At 36.9% G+C, this 24,630-nt stretch overlaps 1 protein-coding gene across 1 annotated transcript; it reads left to right on the top strand.

Moving 5' to 3' along the window:
- Window positions 1–361: 361 nt before the first annotated feature.
- EGLN1 (egl-9 family hypoxia inducible factor 1) lies at window positions 362–23,277 on the top strand. The gene is made up of 5 exons (XM_026669451.2): window positions 362–1,906; window positions 15,132–15,251; window positions 18,398–18,534; window positions 19,641–19,708; window positions 20,967–23,277. Exons 1-5 carry the CDS (start codon window positions 923–925, stop codon window positions 21,029–21,031), a joined length of 1,374 nt encoding a protein of 457 aa, XP_026525236.1. The 5' UTR covers window positions 362–922; the 3' UTR covers window positions 21,032–23,277.
- Window positions 23,278–24,630: the final 1,353 nt, after the last annotated feature.

Consider the following 24,630-nt stretch of genomic DNA (forward strand, 5'->3'; position numbering starts at 1 on the left):
CAGATTTTCTGGGTTAGGCCGGCCGAGCAAACAAACGACACACACGCCGAGTTGCAGGAGGTCGGCCGGCCGGTTGCGTTATAGCTTCGGAGAAACAAAACTAGAAAATGAGCCGCGGGCACCGCTGAGAAAGGAGGTTTCGCTATACGCGAATCGAAGTTCCCCCTTTCAATCCTCCCAACTTAAGCTACCATGGAGTTCAGCGGGGTGGAGGAGCCGCCGGCCTCGGATGTCTTCCGCCCCCGCAGCCACGCGGCCCAGACACTCGAGCAAGAGAAAGGAAAGGAAAGCCCCTAAACGCGCGTGGCCACCCGGGTTCCGCCTCTCTACTTGAACCTCCGGGGTGGTTCGGGAGCGCGCCCGCACGCGCTCCACCCCTTCGCCCTTCCCTTCTTCTTCTGGAGTAAACTGACTGGAAGTGGCGTACGTGCAAAGCAGAGCCGGAGAGTGGCGGCGCAAGCCCCTCCCCCCCAAGGCCCGGGCAACGGTGAGAAGGGAGGAGGAGGAGGAGATAGGGCGAGGTGGGTGGAGGGGTGGAGGAAGAAGAGCTCGCGCCGGCCGCGGACGGGTCTCTCGCTTCTCCCGCTGCCAGAAGAGGAGGCGGAGGAGGCGGAGAAAAAAAGAGGCGCGGAGGTAGAGGGATGCCTCTTTGCCCCATTTTCCAGAGGCTGCTATGAGGCGTCGGTAGGAGGGCGCCTCTGAAGCGGCAGGCGAGAAGGCGGCGGGGTTTGGTTGGCGGTCCTCCGCCCATCAGAGGACGAGAGAAGGAGTCGGACGGAGCAGCAGAGCCGCGGCGCGGCTCTGACGGGCCAGGGGGCGGCCATGATGAAGTGAGCCACTCGCCGCCTTCCCGGAGGTCGCGGAAAAGGGGGGAAAACAAAAACAAAAAACCAGGGGCGACCAAGGAGAGGGACGCGAGAACATGGCCAATGACAGCGGTGGGAGTGGCAGCAGCGGCGGTGGCGGTGGCGGAGGGGCCGGCCAAGGCGGGGAATGCGACGGCGGCGGCGGCAGCAGCAGCAGCGCCAGCCAAGAGCGGGACCGGCAGTACTGCGAGCTGTGCGGGAAGATGAAGAACCTGCTCCGTTGCGGCCGCTGCCGCAGCTCTTTCTACTGTAGCAAAGAGCATCAGCGTCAGGACTGGAAGAAGCACAAGCTCATCTGTCGGGGAAGCGACGGCGGCGGCTGCTCCCTGGCGGCAGAAGGGGGCGCTGCTGAGCCTCGAAAGCCCGGCGGCGGCGGCGGCGGCGACCAGCACCAGAGCGCTCGCCACGGCCGCCCGCATGCTGCAGGACGGGACGGCGAGGAGAGGGCGGCGGCGGCGGCGGCGGCGGCATCCAAAAAAGCAACAGCGCTCCCCGCCAAGCCTCAGCGGGACACCAACTCGGAGGAGAACGCGGTGGTCACGAACAACCACGTTGCCAAAGTGGCGCCAGGAGCCCGAACACAGGAAGAGGAGGATAAGGAAGCGGCGGTTGCCGCGGCGGGTCCGGCCGTGGAGGCGGGGCACTTCTACCGGGATAAATCCAATTTGACTGGCGAAGCGTCCCTGCGCCCCAATGGGCAGATGAAATCGCTGGTGCCTCAGCGCCTGGCTTTGGAGTACATCGTGCCCTGCATGAACAAGCATGGCATCTGCGTGGTGGATGACTTTCTGGGCAAGGAGCTGGGCGGGCAGATCGAGCAGGAGGTTCGGGCTTTGCACCACACCGGACGCTTCACCGACGGCCAGCTGGTCAGCCAGAAGAGCGATTCCTCCAGGGACATTCGTGGCGATAAAATCACCTGGGTGGAAGGCAAAGAGCCTGGCTGCAAAACCATCGGAAAGCTTATGAACAGTATGGACGATCTTATACGCCACTGCAATGGCAAACTGGGTAACTACAAAATCAACGGCAGGACGAAAGTGAGTGGTACCCTCCTCTTTCTTGCCATCCTCTAGTGGTACTTAAGCAGCCTTCTAGCTGTTGACGGAGGCCTTCTTCTTCGTTGGTGTAGGCACATTTATTTTTAGGACGGTTTAATAGATTAATTGAAGGCCTCAAATTGTGGATGAGAGCGGTAAGGGTCAGAGAAATATTATGAGAGGGATTCTGTAAGGCAGGGGTCTCCAACCTTGGCAACTTTAAGCCTGGCAGACTTCAACTCCCAGAATTCCCCAGCCAGCTGGCTGGGGAATTCTGGGAGTTGAAGTCTGCCAGGCTTAAAGTTGCCAAGGTTAGAGACCCCTGCTGTAAGGGATGGCTGGGGGTTTCTTAATATATGTATGCTTGGGGTTAATCTCAGCTGAATTTAGTAGAACTTAAAGGCTTCTGATTGAATAATGGCTTAATTATTTTAATTAATATTTTCATTAATAAATAATTAAATAAGCACTTGGTTAAACCATCCAAAACCTTTATCTAATGACCATATGATAAGACTGGGTTTTCTTCCTAATTCAGACATTTTAAGATTTATAAGGAGGAGAAATGTAGACAAAACATTGAAAAAAGTAAGTTTTCCCCTGTAACCAATTGATGACACAGTTATATAACTTTTTCATATAACCAACTGATGACACAGTTGTATTACAGAGTTATGTGTTGGGGTGATTTAAATGAGACATTTGTGAGGTTCTGCTTTGTAATTGAGCAAATATGTGGAACAAACAGTAAAATAAGAGCATAGTTGTATCAATATGGGTGCTGTGTATCTTCTATCATTTTACCCATATACTTATAATAGTATATAGATGCAAACTTAAATTAGCTAGAACTACAGTATTTATCATGGTGTAATCCTGGGAAATTTGAATTTATTGCTTGACATTCTATTCAGTCTTGATTATTTTGTAATGCTAAATGCACATCTTGTTACATATAGCACAAGACTCTTAATACCAATATTGCACAATTTACTGAGATTTAGTGATTATTTATTCTAGTAAGCTAAAAGGGCATTCTTGGATATTATGGTAGGCATAAAATTAATTTTTAATTTTCTTTATTTAGGAACTAATGCATTATTGAACAATATTGATAAATAGGACCAAAGTTTCATAGTGTTACCAAGATTACATAGCAGAACTGTATTATGATTAGAAAGTAGTATAAATCTTTATTGTGGTTTTGTTTCTTTGCACATGATTAGAGGTAAACAAATGTTGGATGGGCCATAGCTCTTTTTAAACATAAACATTTCATTCAGCGAGTTGAAAATGAAGAAATTGCCTGGAATTATATGCTGTCTTCTCAGTCTGTAACCAAGAGAATAAAGCAAACTTGGATGAGTATTAACACTTGAACATTTGTTGGAAAGAACTGAGTGGGAAGAAATTAACAGGTTTAAAATGTGGAAGTATTCACTCATTAGAAAAAGTGTTGGGTTATGTTTATAATTATAATTATACAAAAATATAATAATTATCAATGATAGAATTAATAATATGCTGCTTGAGTCCAATATGCTAGAAACGTGATATCTTTGCTTGCCATCAGTTAAAATATAATTGGGTAGCAGCATTGTTTAAAATGTTTCATGGTATAGTTTTAGTGTAGTTTTAGAGAGAAGGCTTCTATCACCATTTTTCTATAAATCTTCGTGCTGGGGATGCAGGTCTGTTTTTATTTTATTTATTTTTTGCCCACTTAAGAATATACTTTTGAAGCATGCAGTTAATGTAAAGAGTCAGGAGAAGAGTCATCTACACTGCTTTGTGTTGCACATATATTAAGAAAAAATGTTCATTGTGGTTTATAAAATAGGACAAAATGATACATAATCTGAATTAAGAATTCCTTAAATCAGTTTCAATTAAACAAATATGATATTTGCTAGCTTTTGAACCTCATGGGAACAGTGCATTTGATAATGCTAAGAAAGAGATGATGTGAAAGCCCCTCTATAGTTTTTATGGGCAATTGGAAAAAAAACCATTTAAGACTTGCAGGGAATATTTTCCTGAAATACGAGTGTGCCATGTAGCAGTTTAGATTTGAAGACACAAACCCATATTTTCTCCCAGAATTATGCAGCAGTTTCAGAGGGCAAACCTTCTAAACACAACCCCAAGAAGAAGTCAGGCTGCTTTAGAAGGTGCTACATTTCCCCCTGTGATCTGGACTATCTTGTTCCCACAAATCAAAACATCTAATAAACATAAAACAATTTATGGAAGAAAGCAGATTGAACTGTGAAGTCAAAGTAAAGTGAAATATAGAAGTTACAGATTATGTAACTATAATGCTTGAGAAAAATCCAATTTTCCTTATAGCATTTTTCTTATATTCAACTGTCAAACCTGAATGTTTTATTCCATAACATGCTACCTGTATGTGTAACACAGTGACTTCAATGTGTCAAACTACTATTTCTGCTTTCAAAACTCTTCTGTTTTTCTCCCCCTCTGATTACAGTTAGTCCTCAACATACATCCTTTTGTTTAGTGACCCTTTGAAGTTACAAAAGCACTGAAATAAGTGACTTGTGACCATTATTCACATTTACAACCATTGCAGCATCCCCATAGTCAGGTGAACAAATTTTGGATGCTTGGCAACTGGCTCATATTGATGATGGTTGCAGTATCCTGGGTTCATGTCATCACCTTTTGTGACCTTCTGACAAGCAAAGTCAATGGGGAAGCCAGATTCACTTAACAGCCATGTTACTTAACAACAGCAGTGATTCACTTAACAACTGCAGGAAGAAAAATCGTAAAATGGGGGAAACTCACTTAACAACTGTCTTGCTTAGCAACATATATTTTGGGCTCAATAGTCATAGGTTCAGGACTACCTGTATTTCTTAAATTAACTTGTTTTATCTGGTCTTGTTACTTTTTAATTTCATTTTTTTCCAAATTTCATTCTGTACTGTAACTTTGCCAATTTAATATAACTTAGAACTGTTTATGAAGAGACCATGATACATTTGTGTGCTGCATAGAATTTAGCACAGTTTTAGAAAATTGCCTTTGAATCTGTTAATATTAACCATAATTGTTATCATATACCTTTGAGAAAGTCTCATAAGCTTAACTTTAATAAAATCTTTTGTTTTGAGGTAAACAACTATTTAAAAACTCCAGGATTGTTAAAAAGGCAATATAAAAACCTTTAACATAAAGAATGATATAGAGAACTTTGTTTAACATAGTTTTCTTCATAGAAAACAATTATTTGCAAAACCATATATATCGCACTATCACACATATTTCATTCTTAGAATATTGCTGCCCTTAGATTCAAGTATACTCTAAAAGAATTTTGCTTATTTGAAATGAACGAAAACTATCTTGTATCATTAAAAATGAATATGGCTTAAAGGGGCAGGCTTGCAAGTCACTTTTGAGAGTTGGCCACTCATCTAGTATCCCTTTCTATCTGTTCTAGTTTAATCCTGTAAGATAACTCAAAACTTTAGTTTGTTTTGAATCAATTATGCAATTCTGATTTTCATATCATAAATGTGTTGGTCAATTTAGCATTAAATGCCAGTTTGTCCTATTAATTCACTTATTTTAAAGGCCAGTAAGTATTTACCATAAAACTTTCTATAAAGTTGTTTTTATTCCATGTTGTTGGTTTTTATATACCAGCAAAATTGATTGGAGTCATATAACTGTTTGAAGTATATACAGGTAGTCTGCCACTTATGAACATGATTGGGCCCAGAATCTTAGCGGTTGAAGGAAGTGATGATTAAGTGAGATGCCATGTGACCATTTCAGTTCTCTAGCTAGCCAGGTCAGTCATAGCTTCAGAAGGTGCTTGGTGCTTTTTCCTGCTACGTTTTGTGTTCTTCTCCCCCAACTTATCTGTCATTCACTTTTTTAAAAAATTGTAGGCTCATAGAATTTCATACCAAATATTAGCTTATAGCCATTAATCCTTTTTACTTTCTAAAACCAGAACTCAGAGGCATTGATATAAATAAAATTGATATTATAAGGTCATTGCTTTGCAACTGATCAGCTTCCCATTTTTTATTATTAAAATAATTATAAATATATTTTATCAGGGAATCTAAGAAATACTGAAGATGATTGATATCTGTAAAGTCTTAGTGTTCACCATAGTTTAAAGAAGGGGTGTCAAACTCAATTTCATTGAGGATCACATGATTGGGCTTGATCTTGGGCTGGTGGTGTGACCATGGTGGGTGTGGCCATAGTGGGCATGACACAGGACCGCATGGTTTTATAAACTTATAAAAGTAGGGAGGTGTACATTTCTGTGATTTTGTTTGTTTTTTAATACTTAATCGACTTGATTATCTTATGAGAGAGAAAGAGACCAGATCAAGAAACTGACTCCATAGAAAGACTAGAACTACAAAATTATTGACATAGACTACAGTAGCAGAATCCTGGAAGCCTGAAAGGTAAAATAGTTTACTTTCCTCCTTTTATAACCTGTGTCAAGGACAGCCTCCTGGACCACTCTGGAGGCTCTGTTTTGGGCCTGAAAGGACTCCTGGAGGACTCCGGAGGGCAAAAGAGGTTGTGGGGGGGGGCATGCCCCATTTTTGCTAGCAGACGCCCTGTAGACCGTCCTTTGCTATTTCCAGATTGGCCCCGTGGGCCAGATCTAAGCACCCCATGGGCTGGATCTGGCCCGCGGGCCTTGAGTTTGGCACTCCTGGTTTAAAGCTATTAGGAGTAGAACAGACTTGGCACCCTCCAAGTTCTTTTAGTTAAACAATGTCTCATGTCAGGATCCTGGAAGTGCCCCTTCTCTGTAGCAGTGCTGCCCTCTGGAATGACGTTTCCCTTGAGATTTAAGTGGCTCTGAAGACCTTGCTCTTTGCATAATGGCAAATGTGATTGCAGACCTTCTTTCCTCTTTTTCTTTATTCCTATCTCAGTTTGTTACATATGCCATCTTTGTTCTTTTTGCTTTTTGGTGTTTTTTTGGGTTTTAAATATTTCTTACAATTTTCTAAACTATCCAGTATAATGGATAGGAATCAGGTGACATATAAATTTCATAAAGTTGATTGCACTATAAGCCAGCTATTTAGACTGGATTTGACATTTTTATCCATCCATTGAGTCATTCCCAAGGACCTAGGTTAGTCAGGTGTTGTTTGATGGTGTTAAAGGTTTTGCAATTGGCTGATGGTCATTTTATCTAAGCTGTTGGTGTAAAACTGTGCTCCAGTTGTTTTGGGATTGCACCTAAGGCGCCTGTTACTATCATTGTTTTCTTTTGCCATAATTTATTTATTTATTTATTTATTTGATTTGCCAATTGTTTACAAGATAATAAGAGTATACATAGTTGTGAATACATGAAATGGGTACATATATGAAAAATAAAAGAATAAGAGAAACAATAGGACAGGGACGGTAGGCACGTTGGTGCGCTTATGCACGCCCCCTACAGACCTCTTAGGAAAGGGGTGATGTCAATAGTAGACAGTCTAAGGTTAAAGTTTTTGGGGTTTGGGGAAGAAACTATAGAGTCAGGTAGAGTATTCCAGACATTGACCACTCTATTGCTGAAGTCGTATTTCCTGCAATCAAATAATCACTGTACTGTTTGCAGGTCTTTGCATATTGTGATTTTCTCCAGTTCTTTCTCTTCTCTTCTGCTATCTCTGGGTACAACCTAATCCACTATCCAGATTTTTTGTCCTTCTTATCAACAATTGTTATGTCTGGAGTGTTATGTGGCAAGTACTTGTCCGTTGGAATTCTAAAATCCCAGAGCACTTTAGCTTCTTCCTTTTCTACTTGTCTATTTTGTGCACTCACCAGTTCTTGCTTGCTTGCAAATGATATTTCTTGCAGGTCTTCCAAGGCACCATTGTTGCTATTTTGTCATGCTGTTGTTTGTAGTCAGTCTCTGCCGTCTTCTTGCAGCAGTTAAGCAAGTGTCTGTTTCTTTTGCAGAAGCTTCATTTGTTCCTTGTTGCAGTCTTCTCAGTTCTGACTTTGTATACATTTGTTCTTAAGGTTTGCTCTTGTATAGCCAAAATTAGCCTGTCTTTTTTTCCAGTGTGCTTGCTTTTAGCCATTGCCAGGTTTTGTTATCTGTTTTGCTTACTTTTTTTTTTTTAATATACTGAGCATGTAATATTTTGCTTTGTCTCTTTTCTATTCTTCATTTGGTCTGTCTTACAGGCCAGTTTGGTCTCTCCAGTACTCAATAAGTCCTCATGGTGTACTAGCTTGAGTTCTTCTTCTTTGCTGTTCCTATTAAAATGTTCCAGAAGATGAAGTAAAAAAAATATCTCAGAATTTCTAGCTTTATTTCAAAGTAGGATGCAGGGGTGGGATGCTACCGGTTCTGTCCAGTTCTAAAGAACTGGTAGTTCTGAAGAGCAGCAGATACCAAACCAGTTCTGTGTTTACTGCTGTTTGGCCCACCTACCTGCCCGGGCTCTTACCTGTCCTTTATTTTCTGCTTTTTCAACCGCAGCTGCTTTGCGCAGCACAGCTGAGGTTGAAAAAGCAGGAAAAAAGAGGCTTTTCAAATGCTGTGCACCGCTTTTCAGTTGTCCGGGTGACACAGCTTAAGGTTTTTTTACATGCGCACGAAACGTGCATGCGCGCGCAAAACATAATCACCAAACCAGTAGTAACACCGGTTGAATCCCACCCCTGGTAGGATGAATACATTTCTGCATCTTAAAGTTTATAAAGTTGATTTTTCTGTTTTCTTTTTAAGTTATGTAAAGAACTGTGAAGGTTGACTGAGCTTATTTAATAGAAAATTAGTTATGTTCCAGGTTGGCTTTTTTTTGACTTAGGAATTGACACTTTAGTAGGAAAAGAATCATTTTCTCACTTGCAGTGTTGGTGTTGTTGAGAAAAAAATACACAATTAGCTTATTGGGATTTATTGGGCTCAGTTTGTGGCATACAGATTTTTACTTTAGGCATTTTAGTTTTCTTCTCTCTCTTCTGCTTTTTCCTGTAGAAAATTGAATTTGTTTAAGAAGAATTGCTAATATGTTTAATGTTAAAAGTATTGTAACTTTGTGGGTTCCAATATAGCTTCTGAACTAGACTTTGTTCGGGAATGTGATGCCTACAGGTATTATATCACATTTGTATTGTATTTGATGAAGCTCATCTGCTAACAGAGGAACACAGCAGAGAAAAGAATTCCCATCTATTCTCTGTATGTTTCTTAAATCTTCTGGAGGATTCTAGAGTAGATTTGAGATAGTTTGAATAGGAAGAAAAGAGAAAATATGCTTGTTAGATGAATCATAATAAAGTCTAGTCCTCTTCTGGTGACCAGCAGTCAACCTGACATTAAATATATTTCTACTTTCAGTCAAAACATTAAGTATCAAAATAAATGGTGGAGAATAGCTGTTGCTATTTATTTTGCCAATATAAGGGGACAAAAACTAGCAAACATTGACAAATATTCAACAGACAGAGAGAAAACAAAGTCATGTCATTATTCAAAAGTTGAAGGGGAAATTACAATCACACAAATATATAAACACTTTTGATTTTAGTTGCGAATGCAGCTGTAAGCTGCTGAACACTAAATAGATATCTTATATTTGTTCTTATTTAGGGAAAGCATGAACACTGCAAAGTAAAAATTGAACAGGCCTGTCATAGAATCATATAGTAGAAAGGAACCTTGAGATTATGTAGTTCAATATTATCTTCTGCTACAGAAAATAATTCAGAAAATATTTACTTTTTAGGGGGAAAAGGGTACAAAAAGGAAGCAATGATCAGGCCTGAGAATCCACACATTATGTGAAACATTTTCTAAACACTTTCATTTTTTGAATTTCAAATGTTATCAACTGTGTTTGTTGTTGATGGTTAATCGTTTTCATTATTCTCTGTCCTATAATAGTTTATTTCTTTTACTTCATGTATTTTCTAATATAGGCCACTTTATCAGCTAACAATTATACATATCATTTAATAAGAAAATATGCTATAGTTTATAAATCATTTTTACATGAAAAACTCCTCTCCTGATTTTTCCTAAACTTTTCTATTCCTATTCAATGGGTCTTCACACCTCTAATTTTGTGTGATCTTTTTTCAAAACCCGGTTGACAACCATGCTATAAATGTAATCATGTAGGATAAAATTTATTGTGTTAAAAGCATTAATATAATTTAATGGTGGCTTGCAATTTTGATGTTTGTGCATTAAGCACATATTTTTAAAGTAAATGAGATATAGATGTGCTAGTTTATAAATCTAATGATGTCTTTGTGTGAAAACCTTCTCTGAACGAAGTCTGACAGGTGATTGCAATTAGTAAAAAGCAGAATCAACAAATATATTTGCTTCATTTCGTATAATATAAATTAGATATAATTTAAAACAGTTTCTTAAAGTATAATTTTAAGTTTCCTAGCGTCCCCCCAAGACCCTATTGGGGACCTTATAATCAAAATAATTTGCCAACCTGTGTTGAAAATAATACCATATTAAAAAATCCCATGAATCAGAAAAGACAGTGGCAGCAGATGCATCAATTCTAATTTTTAATAGACTAAATATTGTTAAATATAGCGAAAAACGTTTTCAACCAAAGTACCTCAAATGAAGTACTTTCAGGATGCATCTGAAATCCGGGACCCATTACATCCATAGAATTGAAATTTGGCAAATTTTATAAATATTTTATACAAAATGTCATAAACATTTTCTATGGTCAATTCATGATTGTGCCATTTCAATACGGGCTAATTTCAAGGCAAATATATATTTCTGATTATGTCCCAGATTTTTGAAGAACTTTTATTTTCCACTCATATTAGAAACTTTGCCATTGTTGAAGGCATTGACAAATCTGGTTGGGAAATACCTCTGAAACAGTGACTCAAAGGGGGATGGGTTTCTAGTAAAAATTTTAAAGCAAGGAGAGAAAAATATTTAAGAAAATTAAACTGAAAATGTGTTTATAACACATTTGAAGGTATCTTAATCATAGTATGTTATATTAATAGTGCCAGTTGAATGGGAACATAGAATCTGAAACTTATCTTAGAAACAAAGTCTAATTTTAAATGTTCATGAAAAAAACAAAATATTATTATGCAATATTTTTTCATATACCTGTTAAGAATGCTTTTAATATGGGGTAGCCATCCATTCAATCATCCAACCATCCACCTATCAATCACATTTATATTACATGTAGTGACTCTGGGCAGGGTATAAGGTAATCCAATTAGATATAAAAAAAAGCCAATGAGGCAACAAAGATAAAATTAAAAAGATTTTTAAAAATAGTGGGGGGAGAAGCCATTATAGAGAATGCATTCAGTTGGCCATCATGTAACCATCTGGCAGGCTTTGGTCTATTATGGGATCCAAGCCAGTTGACATAACCATGTTTTGAATATCACCTGAAGGACCAGTAAGGTTGGAGCTAGCCTCACCTTGGGGTGTGGGGAGGATGTTCCACAGGGCAAGCACCATGGCAGAAAAGGCTTTCCTCTTCCCTATCTGGGTAGCCTGTAACATGCCTCTTCTGTCAGACCTATAGGACAGATAGATGTAACTGGAAAGAAGTGATCCCCCAAATAACCATGTGCCATGATAATGATAAGTATCAATAAAATCATTACATCTTGTGATATCAATACTTTCTACCTGATACATCAGTTGAACACTCTCAGTTTGTATTCCCAAGCAGACACAAAGATAAGTAGTTTTGTTGTAAACAATTAGAAATTCAAGCATTAAAAAAAAAAAAAATCTGTATCTAACAGAATCCAGAATCTTGCCATATGTATTCCTAAGACTTAAATCCTGAGTCCCTTCCTCTGACCCTTTTTAAGCAGTGACAGTTTTGCTGCTCATTTCCTGATGCTAAAGATTTGTGAAGCAACTCTTTTGATAGGGAGAATCAAATACCACTTCAGCCCTTAGCAAGTGCTATGGGAGGAAAATCTGTAAGAAACCGTGATACTTCCCCCCCTCCCCCCCCCCCCCAATTGTATGAAATGCAATGAAATTCATTTTCCCTACTCTCGGGACTCATCTGTAGATCTGTTGGTATAGAAATGGCTAGTTTATACTATTATGTAAAAGTAAAAGTTGAGGTTCTATATTACTTCTTGTTCTACTGCACTAAGGGGGGATGGAAGTCAATGCCTTCTCTTCCTTTTTCCCTTCTCTTCTTTTCCTTTTTTGCTCCCCTATTTTTCCTATTATTTGCTTTTGTATTTTGGTATTTTACATTGCAAACTAATAAAATGGCAAAGATGGGGGAAAAGATAACTATTTTTTTTTTAAAAAAGGAGTCATCTCTACTTTCAGGACTCAATGCGATTGTTTGATTTCCCATCTTTATTGAAAGGGGTTTGAACAGCCTGGTCAGACACACACAGTAATATTCAAGAGTAATATTCAAGAGCAAGATCCTGAAACAAAAAACCCTGGGTTTATTTATTATCAAGCATCAAGGAACTGCAGACATGTAAAAACATGATTGGTTACAAAGAAGCCTGAAGCAAAAATAGACACATCATGCTGCACCTGTCAAATGTGAAGCCAAAACTTTCCACTAGTTTTAATGAACAACTTCCTATTGAAACCCTAACTGCTAATATAGAGTTGAAATTATGATGCATGTTTGATTGATTGCTTATGAAATAATGACTACTATACTTAAAACTCTTACACTAAGCTCAGGAACACTTAAATTCTTTCACAGTAAGAATGTGCTAAGTTTCATACTTGGAATAACCAGCTTGGTGTGGTCTATGTCCAAACCAATTATGCTTATTTTATGATATGTGAAGCAATCCACTGTGATGACTTTTATATATGTGACTACACACATAGACTATAGTTAAATGATATTATTTAGCAAGTTGTGTATTCTCTTTGATCCAATCTTAACCATGGTATTACTGACTTAACTAAAATAGTTTAATGTAGGAGTAATTAAAAAAAAAAACTTACGTTGTGCCTGTTAACTCATTTGTAGCCCCTATTCCTTTAATTTTTGAAGTCTAGGGAAGTCCTCGTCAAAGAACAAATGGCTATATGGCTACAAAAATTAAAACTATATATTATTATATTGCTTCTGGTAAAAAAATAAATATTCCTTTAGTATTCAATTCCTTAAGGGGTCTATGTAGTTTTCTTGGTAGCTATTCTTTTCTTCTGGGAAGTTTTTAGAGAAGAATCTAAAGGTACTTACAACAAAATCACTTATTACTGCAGATAAATGGAGAAAAAGATAACTTTAAAAGATTACGGTTATATTTCAACTGACCATTCTAAGGGTAATTAGAGTTTGCTGTAGAACATCCTAAGGGGATGTTTATGGCATAAGGTTTTGTTTGATTGGTTTATTGTTTTATGGTTGTTTTATAGTTACTGGTTTTACTGTTGTTATAGCCACCCAGAGTTGCAGCTCACACTATACTAGGTTAAAAATGCTGTTGGATATTTGTAATTCAGTGTATTGTTGAGATTTATATCACCGTCCTAACATTATATGAAATAGGCAGTCTTGTTTAACTCTAGTGTATTGAATTTGTTTTAACATAGCATGTTATCCAAATATAGCAGTTGTGCTTTGTTAATCTATTTTAAAAGTCATTGTTTGTTTGCAGGTAACTACATATAAATGTATTAATAACTGTCTTTAGGCAGCAAAACCACTAATCTTCTTTCTCTTACATTATTAATAACAATAGAATTTATAAACAGCAGGCTAAAATTTAATGGAAAGGCCTCTGTATTCTTCTCCAAATTATAATGTTCTTTATAATAAAACAATGTGAATCATGTTTACTGATAGAAAAGATTTACAGGTAATCCTCAACTTACAGCAGTTCATTTAGTGACTGTTTGAAGTTACAACAACCCTGGAAAAAAATGATATGACCATTTTTCACACTTACGACTGTTGCAGCATCCCATGGTCATGTGATTAAAATTCAGACACAACAAATTCTGGGCTCAATTGTGGTCATAAGTCAAGGACTACCTGTATGACATTTGTTTAGGGAGGTAAGGAACCCTGGAGCAAGAGTGGGATCCAGAGGAAAAAACAAAAAATGTAATTGTAGGAGCAGAAGTACACTTGGAAATTATTGAATATAGGTGTATTGCTTTATTTATTTATTTATTTATTTAGGTAGCTAGTTTAGTTGGTTAGTTTATATAGCTGTGAACAATAAAATAAAACAAACAATTAGAAAAATTAAAACACAAAGAAAATCATTATCACAACCAAGAAATGGGACCCTTCATATCCCTGGGACCAGAAAAAGGTCTTGCAAAATAATGTTGGTTTCTTCCTGTTTTAATCTTGAAATATAAGATGATAAACTCTTTTGAGCATTAACCTGTGGTGTTATTTTGTTTTTTGTTTTTTAATTTCTCCATGTTACTGCTGGCACAATAATTATATCAGATGATTAGAGCTTACAAATTGTCAATATGTATAAGGCTATCATTACTCTAATGTGTTAGACCAAAATGATATGACCATCCCATGGTCATGTGATTAAAATTCAGACACAACAAATTCTGGGCTCAATTGTGGTCATAAGTCAAGGACTACCTGTATGACATTTGTTTAGGGGAGGTAAGGAACCCTGGAGCAGAGTGGGATCCAGAGGAAAAAAACAAAAAATGTAATTGTAGGAGCAGAAGTACACTTGGAAATTATTGAATATAGGTGTATTGCTTTATTTATTTATTTAGGTAGCTAGTTTAGTTGGTTAGTTTATATAGCTGTGAACAATAAAATAAAACAATTACAATTAGAAAAATTAAAACACAAAGAAAATCATTATCACAACCAAGAAATGGGACCCTTCATATCCCTGGGACCAGAAAAAAGGTCTTGCAAAATAATGTTGATTTCTTCCTGTTTTAATCTTGAAATATAAGATGATAAACTCTATTGAGCATTGACCTGTGGTGTTATTTTGTTTTTTTTGTTTTTAATTTCTCCAGGTACTGGGCACAAGGCGTCAAAAAGGTTGGGGATCACTGTGTTAGACAACTGTCTGAATTAATATGCTCTTAAAAATAAGTTTCAGAGATGTTACTCATATTCACTTACATATTAAATATTTTCACAATATTAAATGTCAAAATGCTGAAATTCATAAATCTGTTTCTTGAGATAAAGAAGTCCCTTTATGTTCATATTTTGTGCTTTCTTGTTAATTACAGGCAATGGTAGCTTGTTACCCAGGCAATGGAACAGGATATGTGCGACATGTGGATAATCCAAATGGAGATGGAAGATGTGTTACATGTATATATTACCTTAATAAAGACTGGGATGCCAAGGTACTTCCTAGTTTTGGAGAAGGTTTTACAATACATATATTGAGAAATGTTATATTAATTGTAGTAAGTGGTTGAGTGTTATGCTAAGTTGTTTGAATAAGTCTAAAAATAGTTAAGCTAGTTTTTCCATGAGTTTTTAACTAACTCCCTTGAATAGCTGACAAACTCATTCTTAAGATTGCAACCAAGCCTAGGTCTCCAGGGCAAATATATTCTGTCTAGGATCTAAAATGTTATCTGGTTCTACTTTTGAAAAATATATTGAAAATTCTGTTATGTAAACTGAGATCTTCAGCCTCAAGTAATTCTCCTACCCTTAGCTTACATTTTTATGATAATCAACATTATGATTTGTAGTTGTTGGTAAAGTGGTAGAGTAGAGTAGAGTAGAGTAGAGTAGAATAGAATAGAATAGAATAGAATAGAATAGAATAGAATAGAATAGAAGAATAGAATAGAATAGAATAGAATAGTTTATTGGCCAAGTGTGATTGGACACACAAGGAATTTGTCTTGGTGTAAATACCCTCAGTATACATAAAGATAAGGTACATTCATTAAGAATCAAGAATCATAACGTACAACACTTAATGATAGTCATAGGGTACAATCAACAATCAAATCATACTAGGAACCAGTCAAGTGGGAGGGGATGGTTGATAAGGAATAGTGAGAAGATTAACAGTAATAGTAGTGTACACTTTGTAAATAGTTGAACAGTGTTGAGGGAATTATTTGTTTAGCAGAGTGATGGCTTTCGGGGGAAAACTGTTCTTGTGTCTAGTTGTTCTGGTGTGCAGTGCTCTATAGCGTCGTTTTGAGGGAAGGAGTTGAAACAGTTTATGTCCGGGATGTGAGGGGTCTGTAAATATTTTCACAGCCCTCTTTTTGACTCGTGCAGTATACAGGTCCTCAATTGAAGGCAGGTGGGTAGTAATTGTTTTTTCTGCAGTCCTAATTATCTTCTGAAGTCTGTGTCTGTCCTGTTGGGTTTCAGAACCAAACCAGACAGTTATAGAGGTGCAGATGATAGACTCAATAATTCCTCTGTAGAACTGTATCAGCAGCTCCTTAGGCAGTTTGAGCTTTCTGAGTTGGTGCAGAAAGAACATTCTTTGTTGTGCTTTTTGATGATGTTTTTGATGTTAGGTGTCCATTTTAGGTCATGTGATATAGTAGAACCTAGAAATTTGAAGGTCTCTACTGTTGATACTGTGTTGTCCAGTATTGTAAGAGGTGGTAGTATAGGAGGGTTTATTCTAAAGTCTACCACCATTTCTACGGTTTTGAGTGTGTTCAGTTCCAGATTGTTCCAGTTACACCACGAGGCAAGTTGTATAACCTCCTGTCTGTATGCAGATTCATCGTTGTCTCGAATGAGACCCAATCACTTGTGTCATCAGCAAACTTCAGTATTTTAACAGATGGATCGTTTGAGATGCAGTCATTGGTATATAGGGAAAAGAGAAGTGGAGATAGCACACAGCCTTGTGGGGGGCCTGTGCTGATTGTACAGATATCGGATGTGATTCCACCTAGCTTCACCTGCTGCTTCCTTTCTGTTAGGAAGCTTATGATCCACTTACAAATGTGTTCAGGTATTGCTAGTTGGTTTAATTTACTTAGAAGAGTGTCTGGAATGATGGTATTGAATGCTGAACTGAAGTCTACAAAGAGGACCCTTGCGTAGGTATTTGGAGATTCAAGGTGTAGGATGTAATGCAGATCCATGTTAACAGCATCATCTGTTGATCTATTTGCTCGGTATGCAAATTGCATGGGATCTAACAGTGGATCCGTGATGGTTTTCAGGTGGGACAGCACAAGCCTTTCAAAGATTTTTCATAACTACAGATGTGGAGATAGGTGGCTGTAGTTTCTTTTCAAACCTGCAGTAAAACACATTCAGGTCATCTGCTAGTTCTTGATTTCCTTCTGCCTGGGAAGGAGGTTTGCTGAAGCCAGTGATGTTTTTAAGAGTTTTCCACAGGTTTTCTGGTTCATTTGTTGAGAATTGATTCTTTAACTTTTCAGAGTAGCTTCTTTTTGCTGCTCTGATCTCTCTTGTTAATATGTTTCTGGCCTGGTTGTATAGCATTTTGTCACCTTTTCTGTAGGCTTCCTCTTTGGAATGACGTAGCTGCTTAAGTTTAGCTGTGAACCAAGGTTTATTGTTACTATATTTGCAGGTTTCTTGTTGGTACACATAAGTCTTCGCAGAAGCTGACATGATGTTACAGTACCTGTGAGCTCATCTAGGTCTGCAGAGGCATCTTCAAAAACATCAAGGCAGGCCTGGAGTTTCAGCTTTGGCTCATCCGACCAAGTCTTCACTGATTTAATTGTTGGTTTAATGGTTTTAAGTCTTTGTCTGTAGGCAGGTACAAGGTGAATCATGCAGTGGTCAGAGTGTCCCACAGCTGCTCGTGGGAAAGACCTATAAGCATCTTTGACTGTTGTGTAGCAGTGGTCTAAAGTATTTTTGCCTCTGGTGGGACAATTTACATGCTGGAAATATTTTGGGACCTCTTTCCTTAAATTTGCTTGATTGAAATCTCCTAAAATGGGAAGGGAACCTGGGTGTTTGGCTTCAGCCTCCATAATTTGATCAGCAAGAGTTTGTAATGCCTTGTTTACACAGGCTTGTGGAGGAACATCCACAGCTTTTAGGAGAAATGAGGAGAACTCACGTGGAGAGTAAAATGGCTTGCAGTTGATGTGTAAAGACTCTTAAGTTTTCATCACAAAACTTATATATTATAGTTATATCCTGAGACCAGTTGTTGTTGATATATAAACATAATCCTCCACCCTTTGTTTTACCTGATGTCTCTTCAAATTCAAATACCTGATTCAAATGCAAATGTAATAAACTTATTTATAATAAAGTACCAAATATGTTATATCTTTAATTGTGGTGCTCAATGTATATGTTGAAAGAGGGAAGGAGGAAGAAGAATTATCTTTTGGAAAGTTTGTAGAAGACAGCCAGAACCTAATTTGTATCATCTTAGTATGATGGCTCTTTGTAATCACCCTGAAAAAATTTGGAATTGCCATTATTGCTGTTAACTATTGTAGTAGACAATAATATCTTACAATAACTGATGACTAAAAATGTAAATTCCTGTTGGATTTTTTTCAAGATAAATGGAGGTATTCTTCGAATATTCCCAGAAGGCAAAGCCCAGTTTGCTGATATTGAACCTAAATTTGATAGACTGCTGTTCTTCTGGTCTGATCGCCGCAACCCTCATGAAGTGCAGCCTGCATTTGCTACAAGGTGAGATGAATCAATCATACATACAGATTTTAAAGAACCATGGTAGGGTGTGAAATGTTAAAAACTTGCTGCTTTAGCTTACACATTAATTGCTTTCTAAAAAGTTACAGATGAACAAAACCCTCTTTAAATGCTTATTGCAATTTGGGGGGGTCTACCCTGCTGCTACTATTTGTGGGCCATCAGAGTCAAAGTCCATCAGTTTGTAGAATATATAATAAATAAAAAGTTAGAATTTTGGACTATTATTTTGCAATAATGAACTTTTATAATGGATCTTGTTTTATTGGAGTTGGCTTTAGTGAAAAGTCTAGTCTATTGAATGTAAGAAATAAATTAACTTTGACTGGATTGTTCTATGTTGCTCTTGGGCTGGGCCTGTACATATCCTTGTTCAGAGATTGCAAAAAAAGGTAAATAAATTTAATCTATTATGGTGTTATTTATTTAAAGGCTAAAATAGCCTCCTATTATCTTGATACTCTCCAGATGTATAAATTTCAGTTCCCAGTATTCTCAGCAATAGTCATGCTGGCTGAGGAATACTGAGAGTTGAAATCCATATATCAGGGAATGTTGCACTTACAGAAATTATATTTAGATAATTCAGAGATAATAACTTTTCCTAGAAGATCAGGACATCACAATTTTAATGCAAAAAGTAAATGTTTCAATTATAAATTGAAAAATTAAGGAATCATTACATGATGTAAGTAAGGAATAGCTTTCAAATGTTTTGTTAAAGAATTAATAGACTGGTAAAATTATTTTAAAGCACTTTAATTAGCAAAGATACAATATAATTCAATATTTTTTTATTTTCATATTGATTTAAAATGAATTTCCATAAATTACAGAGGTCTCAGTTCTAGAGAAATTAAGATAGTAATTATCTTGAGCTTCACTTTAAAAAATACCTAGTTCCCTAATAATTATATAAATTACAAAAATCATTATACTCATGGGCACCACATAAGGGGGGAAATAGTTTTATAAAACTGACAAATTGTATTGGAATTGTACTTTTCAAGTATAATAGAAATAATCTCAAGTAATTTTAACAAGCATTATTTTAATGTTTGTACACTTTTTTTATTCTTTTAAAGGTACGCAATAACAGTGTGGTATTTTGATGCAGATGAAAGAGCCCGTGCAAAAGTAAAATACTTAACAGGTAAGTAAGTTGCTATATTTTCTTACTGAGTATTTTACAAATTTTTTACTTTAATTTAGTGTAGTAGGACTATTCTAATTTATGTTTAAAGATTGTGTTTAATAAAAATTACACTATAATCTAGAGCATAGAAATTGAGCCACTGTCACTGTATTAAAATGTCAAGCATTATCTGCTCTAGGAGTATAGTTTACTAAGATTGACTACTTTGGCAAAAATAGAATTATGTATCTCTGTATTAGAAATTCCTTAATAGCTGACTTTTGCTGTGGCAGCGTAAGAGGAAAATGGAAAAAGTATATAGCTTTTGGATAGGCATATTGCATAGTTTCTAAAAGATGAGGATCTATCTGTTTGATTTTCTGAAGTGTCTTGAAACTTTGCTTCTACTTGTGTGGGATTGCCCTTGAAGAGTATCTGGGAACTTTAAAATTACAAATTTGAACAAAGAAAATTAAAAAAAATCAAAATGTGACAGGGATGATAGACAACATCAGGGGACTTTTAAACATGGAGTGAGGTCCACAGAAGTTAAATTAGAATTAAAACTATAAAACTGTTAACTTCAGCTGGTACAAAATGCAGTGGCACATGCAGTTATCTGTTTCTCTAGAACACACATTACAATGTTTCACAAACCACTGGTTATAAATTGTTTTCAATTTCAGTTCAAGGAGCTATGTTTTTTTTTTTACATGGGCCAGATTTATTTGAGGGACCATTTCTACCTGACTATATTTGCCTGTCCTATCAGTTCCAGCCGAAGAGGCGGTCCTGTCAGAGAACGACATTTGGTGGGACTCAGGAGGCAGATTTCTCTGCTGTGTCACCTGCTTCAAGGACTAATTGTGGGCTCAATTATGGTTGTAGGGCCTATAAAGACACTTTTTTTGTGAGATGGGTAGCCATATAAATTAGGTGAATAAATAAAAATGAAACTAAGATATTGTGTTAATTATAACAAAATAATATAATAAAAATAGTTTTAATATTCAAAAACCAAGTGCAAAGATGTGCATTGATGCTGGTTTTTTTTCCAAATTCAGCCATTAGCTTTGTATAGTTCAGTATGTCTTGTTAGGTAATAATTATTGTAATAGCCAATTAATATTTAACTTGGTTTCAAACAGGCATTGATTGTGAAGTTCTAAAAATGTGTATTTTGTTTTAAAAGTTTTAAGAAAAGGAAAATTACAACTTATTTCAAATCCATCTACCAGTACCATCTTTCCATATAATATCCTCCCTTTTTTTGTAGGTGAAAAAGGTGTGAGGGTTGAACTAAATAAACCTTTGGATTCAAATGGGAAAGAACATTTGTAAAGCTTTTGGTCTACTATTCCCTCCTCTACATCCTGGCTCTTTTCACCTCACCTTCATCAAACGGTGATATCTATTAATTTTTGAATGTGAATAATAAGAAAAAGAAAATCAACACCAAATCAAGATTTTGAATCGGTAAACAATGGGTTTTGATGTTCCATCAAATGGCTTTTTTACTGCTGAAGCATTGTACTCCATGATTGTGACTCCAGTCCTGTGTCTGCTAAACAATTTACACATGAAGTGCCAGACATTAGAGATTTCCTACCATTCATCTTTTGACATTCAGTCATTCAGCCCAGTGCTGTTCATCTTCCTCTTTAAAAAAGCGATAAATATTGAGTTTAAATAATTTTGTATAACTAGGTTTGGTGATCAAAATTGAACAAAACATTCTTCAAAGCAACATTTCTCTATTTTTGTAAATCTGCTATTTTCCCCATTATTCTACCACATAAAACTTAATTTAAATAAATGAAATGCCAGTAAATGATTGTCTTTTTACCTAAAATCCAAAAAGGAGCACTTTAATCATCACCTGAGAACCCATTTTTCATATCTTATGCTGATTTGATTGATTGTATTGTGTTCTCTCTGAAACTTAAGCAACATGAAACAGATGCCTGTCTTTCTGTCAATTACTTATGGCTTTACTTAATGAATCTGGAAAGTAACCATTTTTTAACCTGTCTCATTTGAGTTTTCTAAGTGACTGGCTGGCCACTAAGTGAACTTGACACTATCTGTACTGTCATAGTGTTGAACGCTATGGGTGTACTCCACTGGGAACTTCATCTGTGAACCCATTTGAGGGAAATGCAGTTCTTCAAAGAAAATCTGAGCTCTTGTGTAACTTCTGCAGATGAATTACTAGGTGGATTCTGTCCACAAATATCATTCAATACCTAAACTGTAAGGGCTTTTCTAGGCTTTTAGATGAAACAACACCTCTTCTACTACTGTGATGGGAGATCTGTCTTAACTCATTTGAAAGCTTTCTCTCATTCGTGTAAGTTAAAATTAGAGATAAGTTTTCTCTCAAAGCATTACCATCCCTCATCCTTTACTGTTTGCCCCTTGATCCTTTTACATAATGTCAAGTGTATATTAAATACATTAAGACTGAAGTGCATCACTGCAGGCTTAATATGTGAAGGATTTCATACTATGGAGAAATTTTTACAATGGTCTAATGTTTGGGGGGGGGGGAGTGAGGAACAATAACTATATGAAATTTATTTTAATTTTCTGCTGAAATATGATTAGCTGACGGGGGAAGCTTTTAAATTCTCCCAGCCTTACCAATAGCATCCCCAATCCCTTTTTGCCTCACTTAATCAAAATAAAGTAAGTGTACAGAAATGTTTCTCTGTATACAACTTAACACCTGTATAGTTTATATTCTTAAAAGTCCTTTTCTATGGAAAGTTCAGTAATTTTTATTAAAAAAAACCTTACTATTCATGTAAAACATGAAAAACAAGGATTGTGCTTAATGACCATTGACAGAAGGGAGAAAATTCAACATTATTATAACATCCTGGGGAAATTACAAAAAAAAAGTTTGGGTTTTTTGTTCTCTTCGGTCCCTTCTCCAAAAATTACTTACTAGCCGTCAAAACTTGTAATAGTTTGACTTTTCTCTTCATCCTGATAAATCGAAAGAAAACACATCTTACTTAAGTGCCTCTGGAAGCCTGGCCAAGGAGTGTTAATTCTTTACTGACTGGTCTGCAGCGCAATGCACAGTTTAGGCCTAGTAAATCTAACTTTTAACTGCTTTTGTATTACATTTAATGTGTTAAAATGACTTTATTTTTTTTTGTCCCTTTATCAGCATCTTACATTTGCGCTTGCTAGGGAGATATACAATCTCTTGGATATCTCCATTATTTACAAAAGTTACCAAACTGGGCCTCTGATGCCCATTTGAAAACAGTTCACGTCAGTTAAATTTTCAGCCTGGGGCATCACCAAACAGAAACCTGTTTCAGACTATTTTTAAACTGTCTTATGGCCTGTATTTCTGTTTAGTCCTGGTTAAAGATAAAGCTTCATGATGCTATTTTTATTTCATGACATTAGCCAGCTGTAAAACAAGACTTTTATCTAGCAGGCAAAGAAATTCAGGATTCATTTGCAGATTTATTACAAAGTCACGTAACTTTTGAAAATCAGTGTTCCTTATTGAAAGAGCTCTCGAGTTGCTTGTAAAGCTAATTAAAAGATTACAAAAGTTTTTGAAACAATGTGGTTATTTTGTAATTATGTAACTCTTTTAAAGCCTATTCCACAGCAACTAATTTGTAATCTGATAAACTGTGTGTGTGCACATGTGTGCCTGTTTTTAGCAGGCAGTGACACTGTAACTGTAGTCAAAAAGTCTGTTAGCTTTATTTATAAACCCTGTTTTTAATTATCTAATCTAGCTGTGATTGTTTTTAAAAGTGAGGCTGCTGAGGGAAAATAAGCAGAGGAGGGAGAAAAGTGCTGTGGCCTGTTTAGTAAATCAACACTATGATTATAAACATTTTGTCTCCACTACCTTAGTGCCTCCCTTGTGGTAAACATAGTTCTTGACTGAGAGATGTAGATAGGTATTCTGAGTATATCCACACAAACTGAATTCAGAGATTCACAATCACTAGGTAGGTAAACAGGGCATGATCTTCTGCCTACTCTTGTATCTTCTAATCCACAAAAAGGAAAGTGCTATATGGATACATTTCAAGGCTAGTCATCTCCTAGGGAAGGATTCACTTTTAACCACCTACATAAAGCACCCTGATTGATGAGATTTTTCAACTGATTACAGATCTTTAGCTGGTTCATAACAACCTTTAAATAAAAATAGTTCCTCACCAAATCAATAGTTCACATTTTTTGCACTGATGTTAGAAGAAACCTTGTTCTGAGAAATTTAATTTTCTGACCATCTTTTTACTACACTGTGTTTTTAACTTAAAATTTTTCAAGTCAAAACAATAAGCAAATGTCTTTCAACAACACATAAATGCAAGAGCCTTGTTTTTTGTTTTGATGTATTTTTATTATTTCTAATATTTAGGGAGACCCCCTCTATAAAAGTATACAAGTATGTAACCACACATATAAAAACAACAGTAAAATACAATGCAAATTAGAAAAACTACAGCAGGGGTGTCAAACTCAAGGCCTGTGGGCTGGATATAGCCCGCCATGTGGTCGAATCCAGCCCGCAGGGCTGTCCTGGTCTACCAAATGCGAAGAGGAAACGTGCCAGCAGATTGGGGAGTGGTGTCTAACCACGCCCACCCAGTTGGCCACACCTACCCAATCAGCCACCCCCACCCCACCCCGGTTAACCACAGCCTGATGCGGCCCTCTATGAAGTTGAGTTTGACACCCCTGAACTACAGTAATCCAGCAGCCTTTTGGGTTATGATATACATCATTTTTTTGGCAACAAATTGCCTCTTAAATGTAAATAAAGTGGCATTGTTATGCAGGAGTGTCAAACTAATGGGCCGGATGCGTCACACACTGGCCATACCCACCCGTTTTAGCGAAGGAAAAACTTGATAAGTCATGTCACGTGTTGTTGTGAGTTTGACACCCCT

This window comes from Notechis scutatus, chromosome 1, assembly GCF_049901735.1.
Source record: "Notechis scutatus isolate UNSWTSFEM ecotype Mainland chromosome 1, rNotScu1.2, whole genome shotgun sequence".
Lineage (NCBI taxonomy): Eukaryota > Metazoa > Chordata > Lepidosauria > Squamata > Elapidae > Notechis > Notechis scutatus.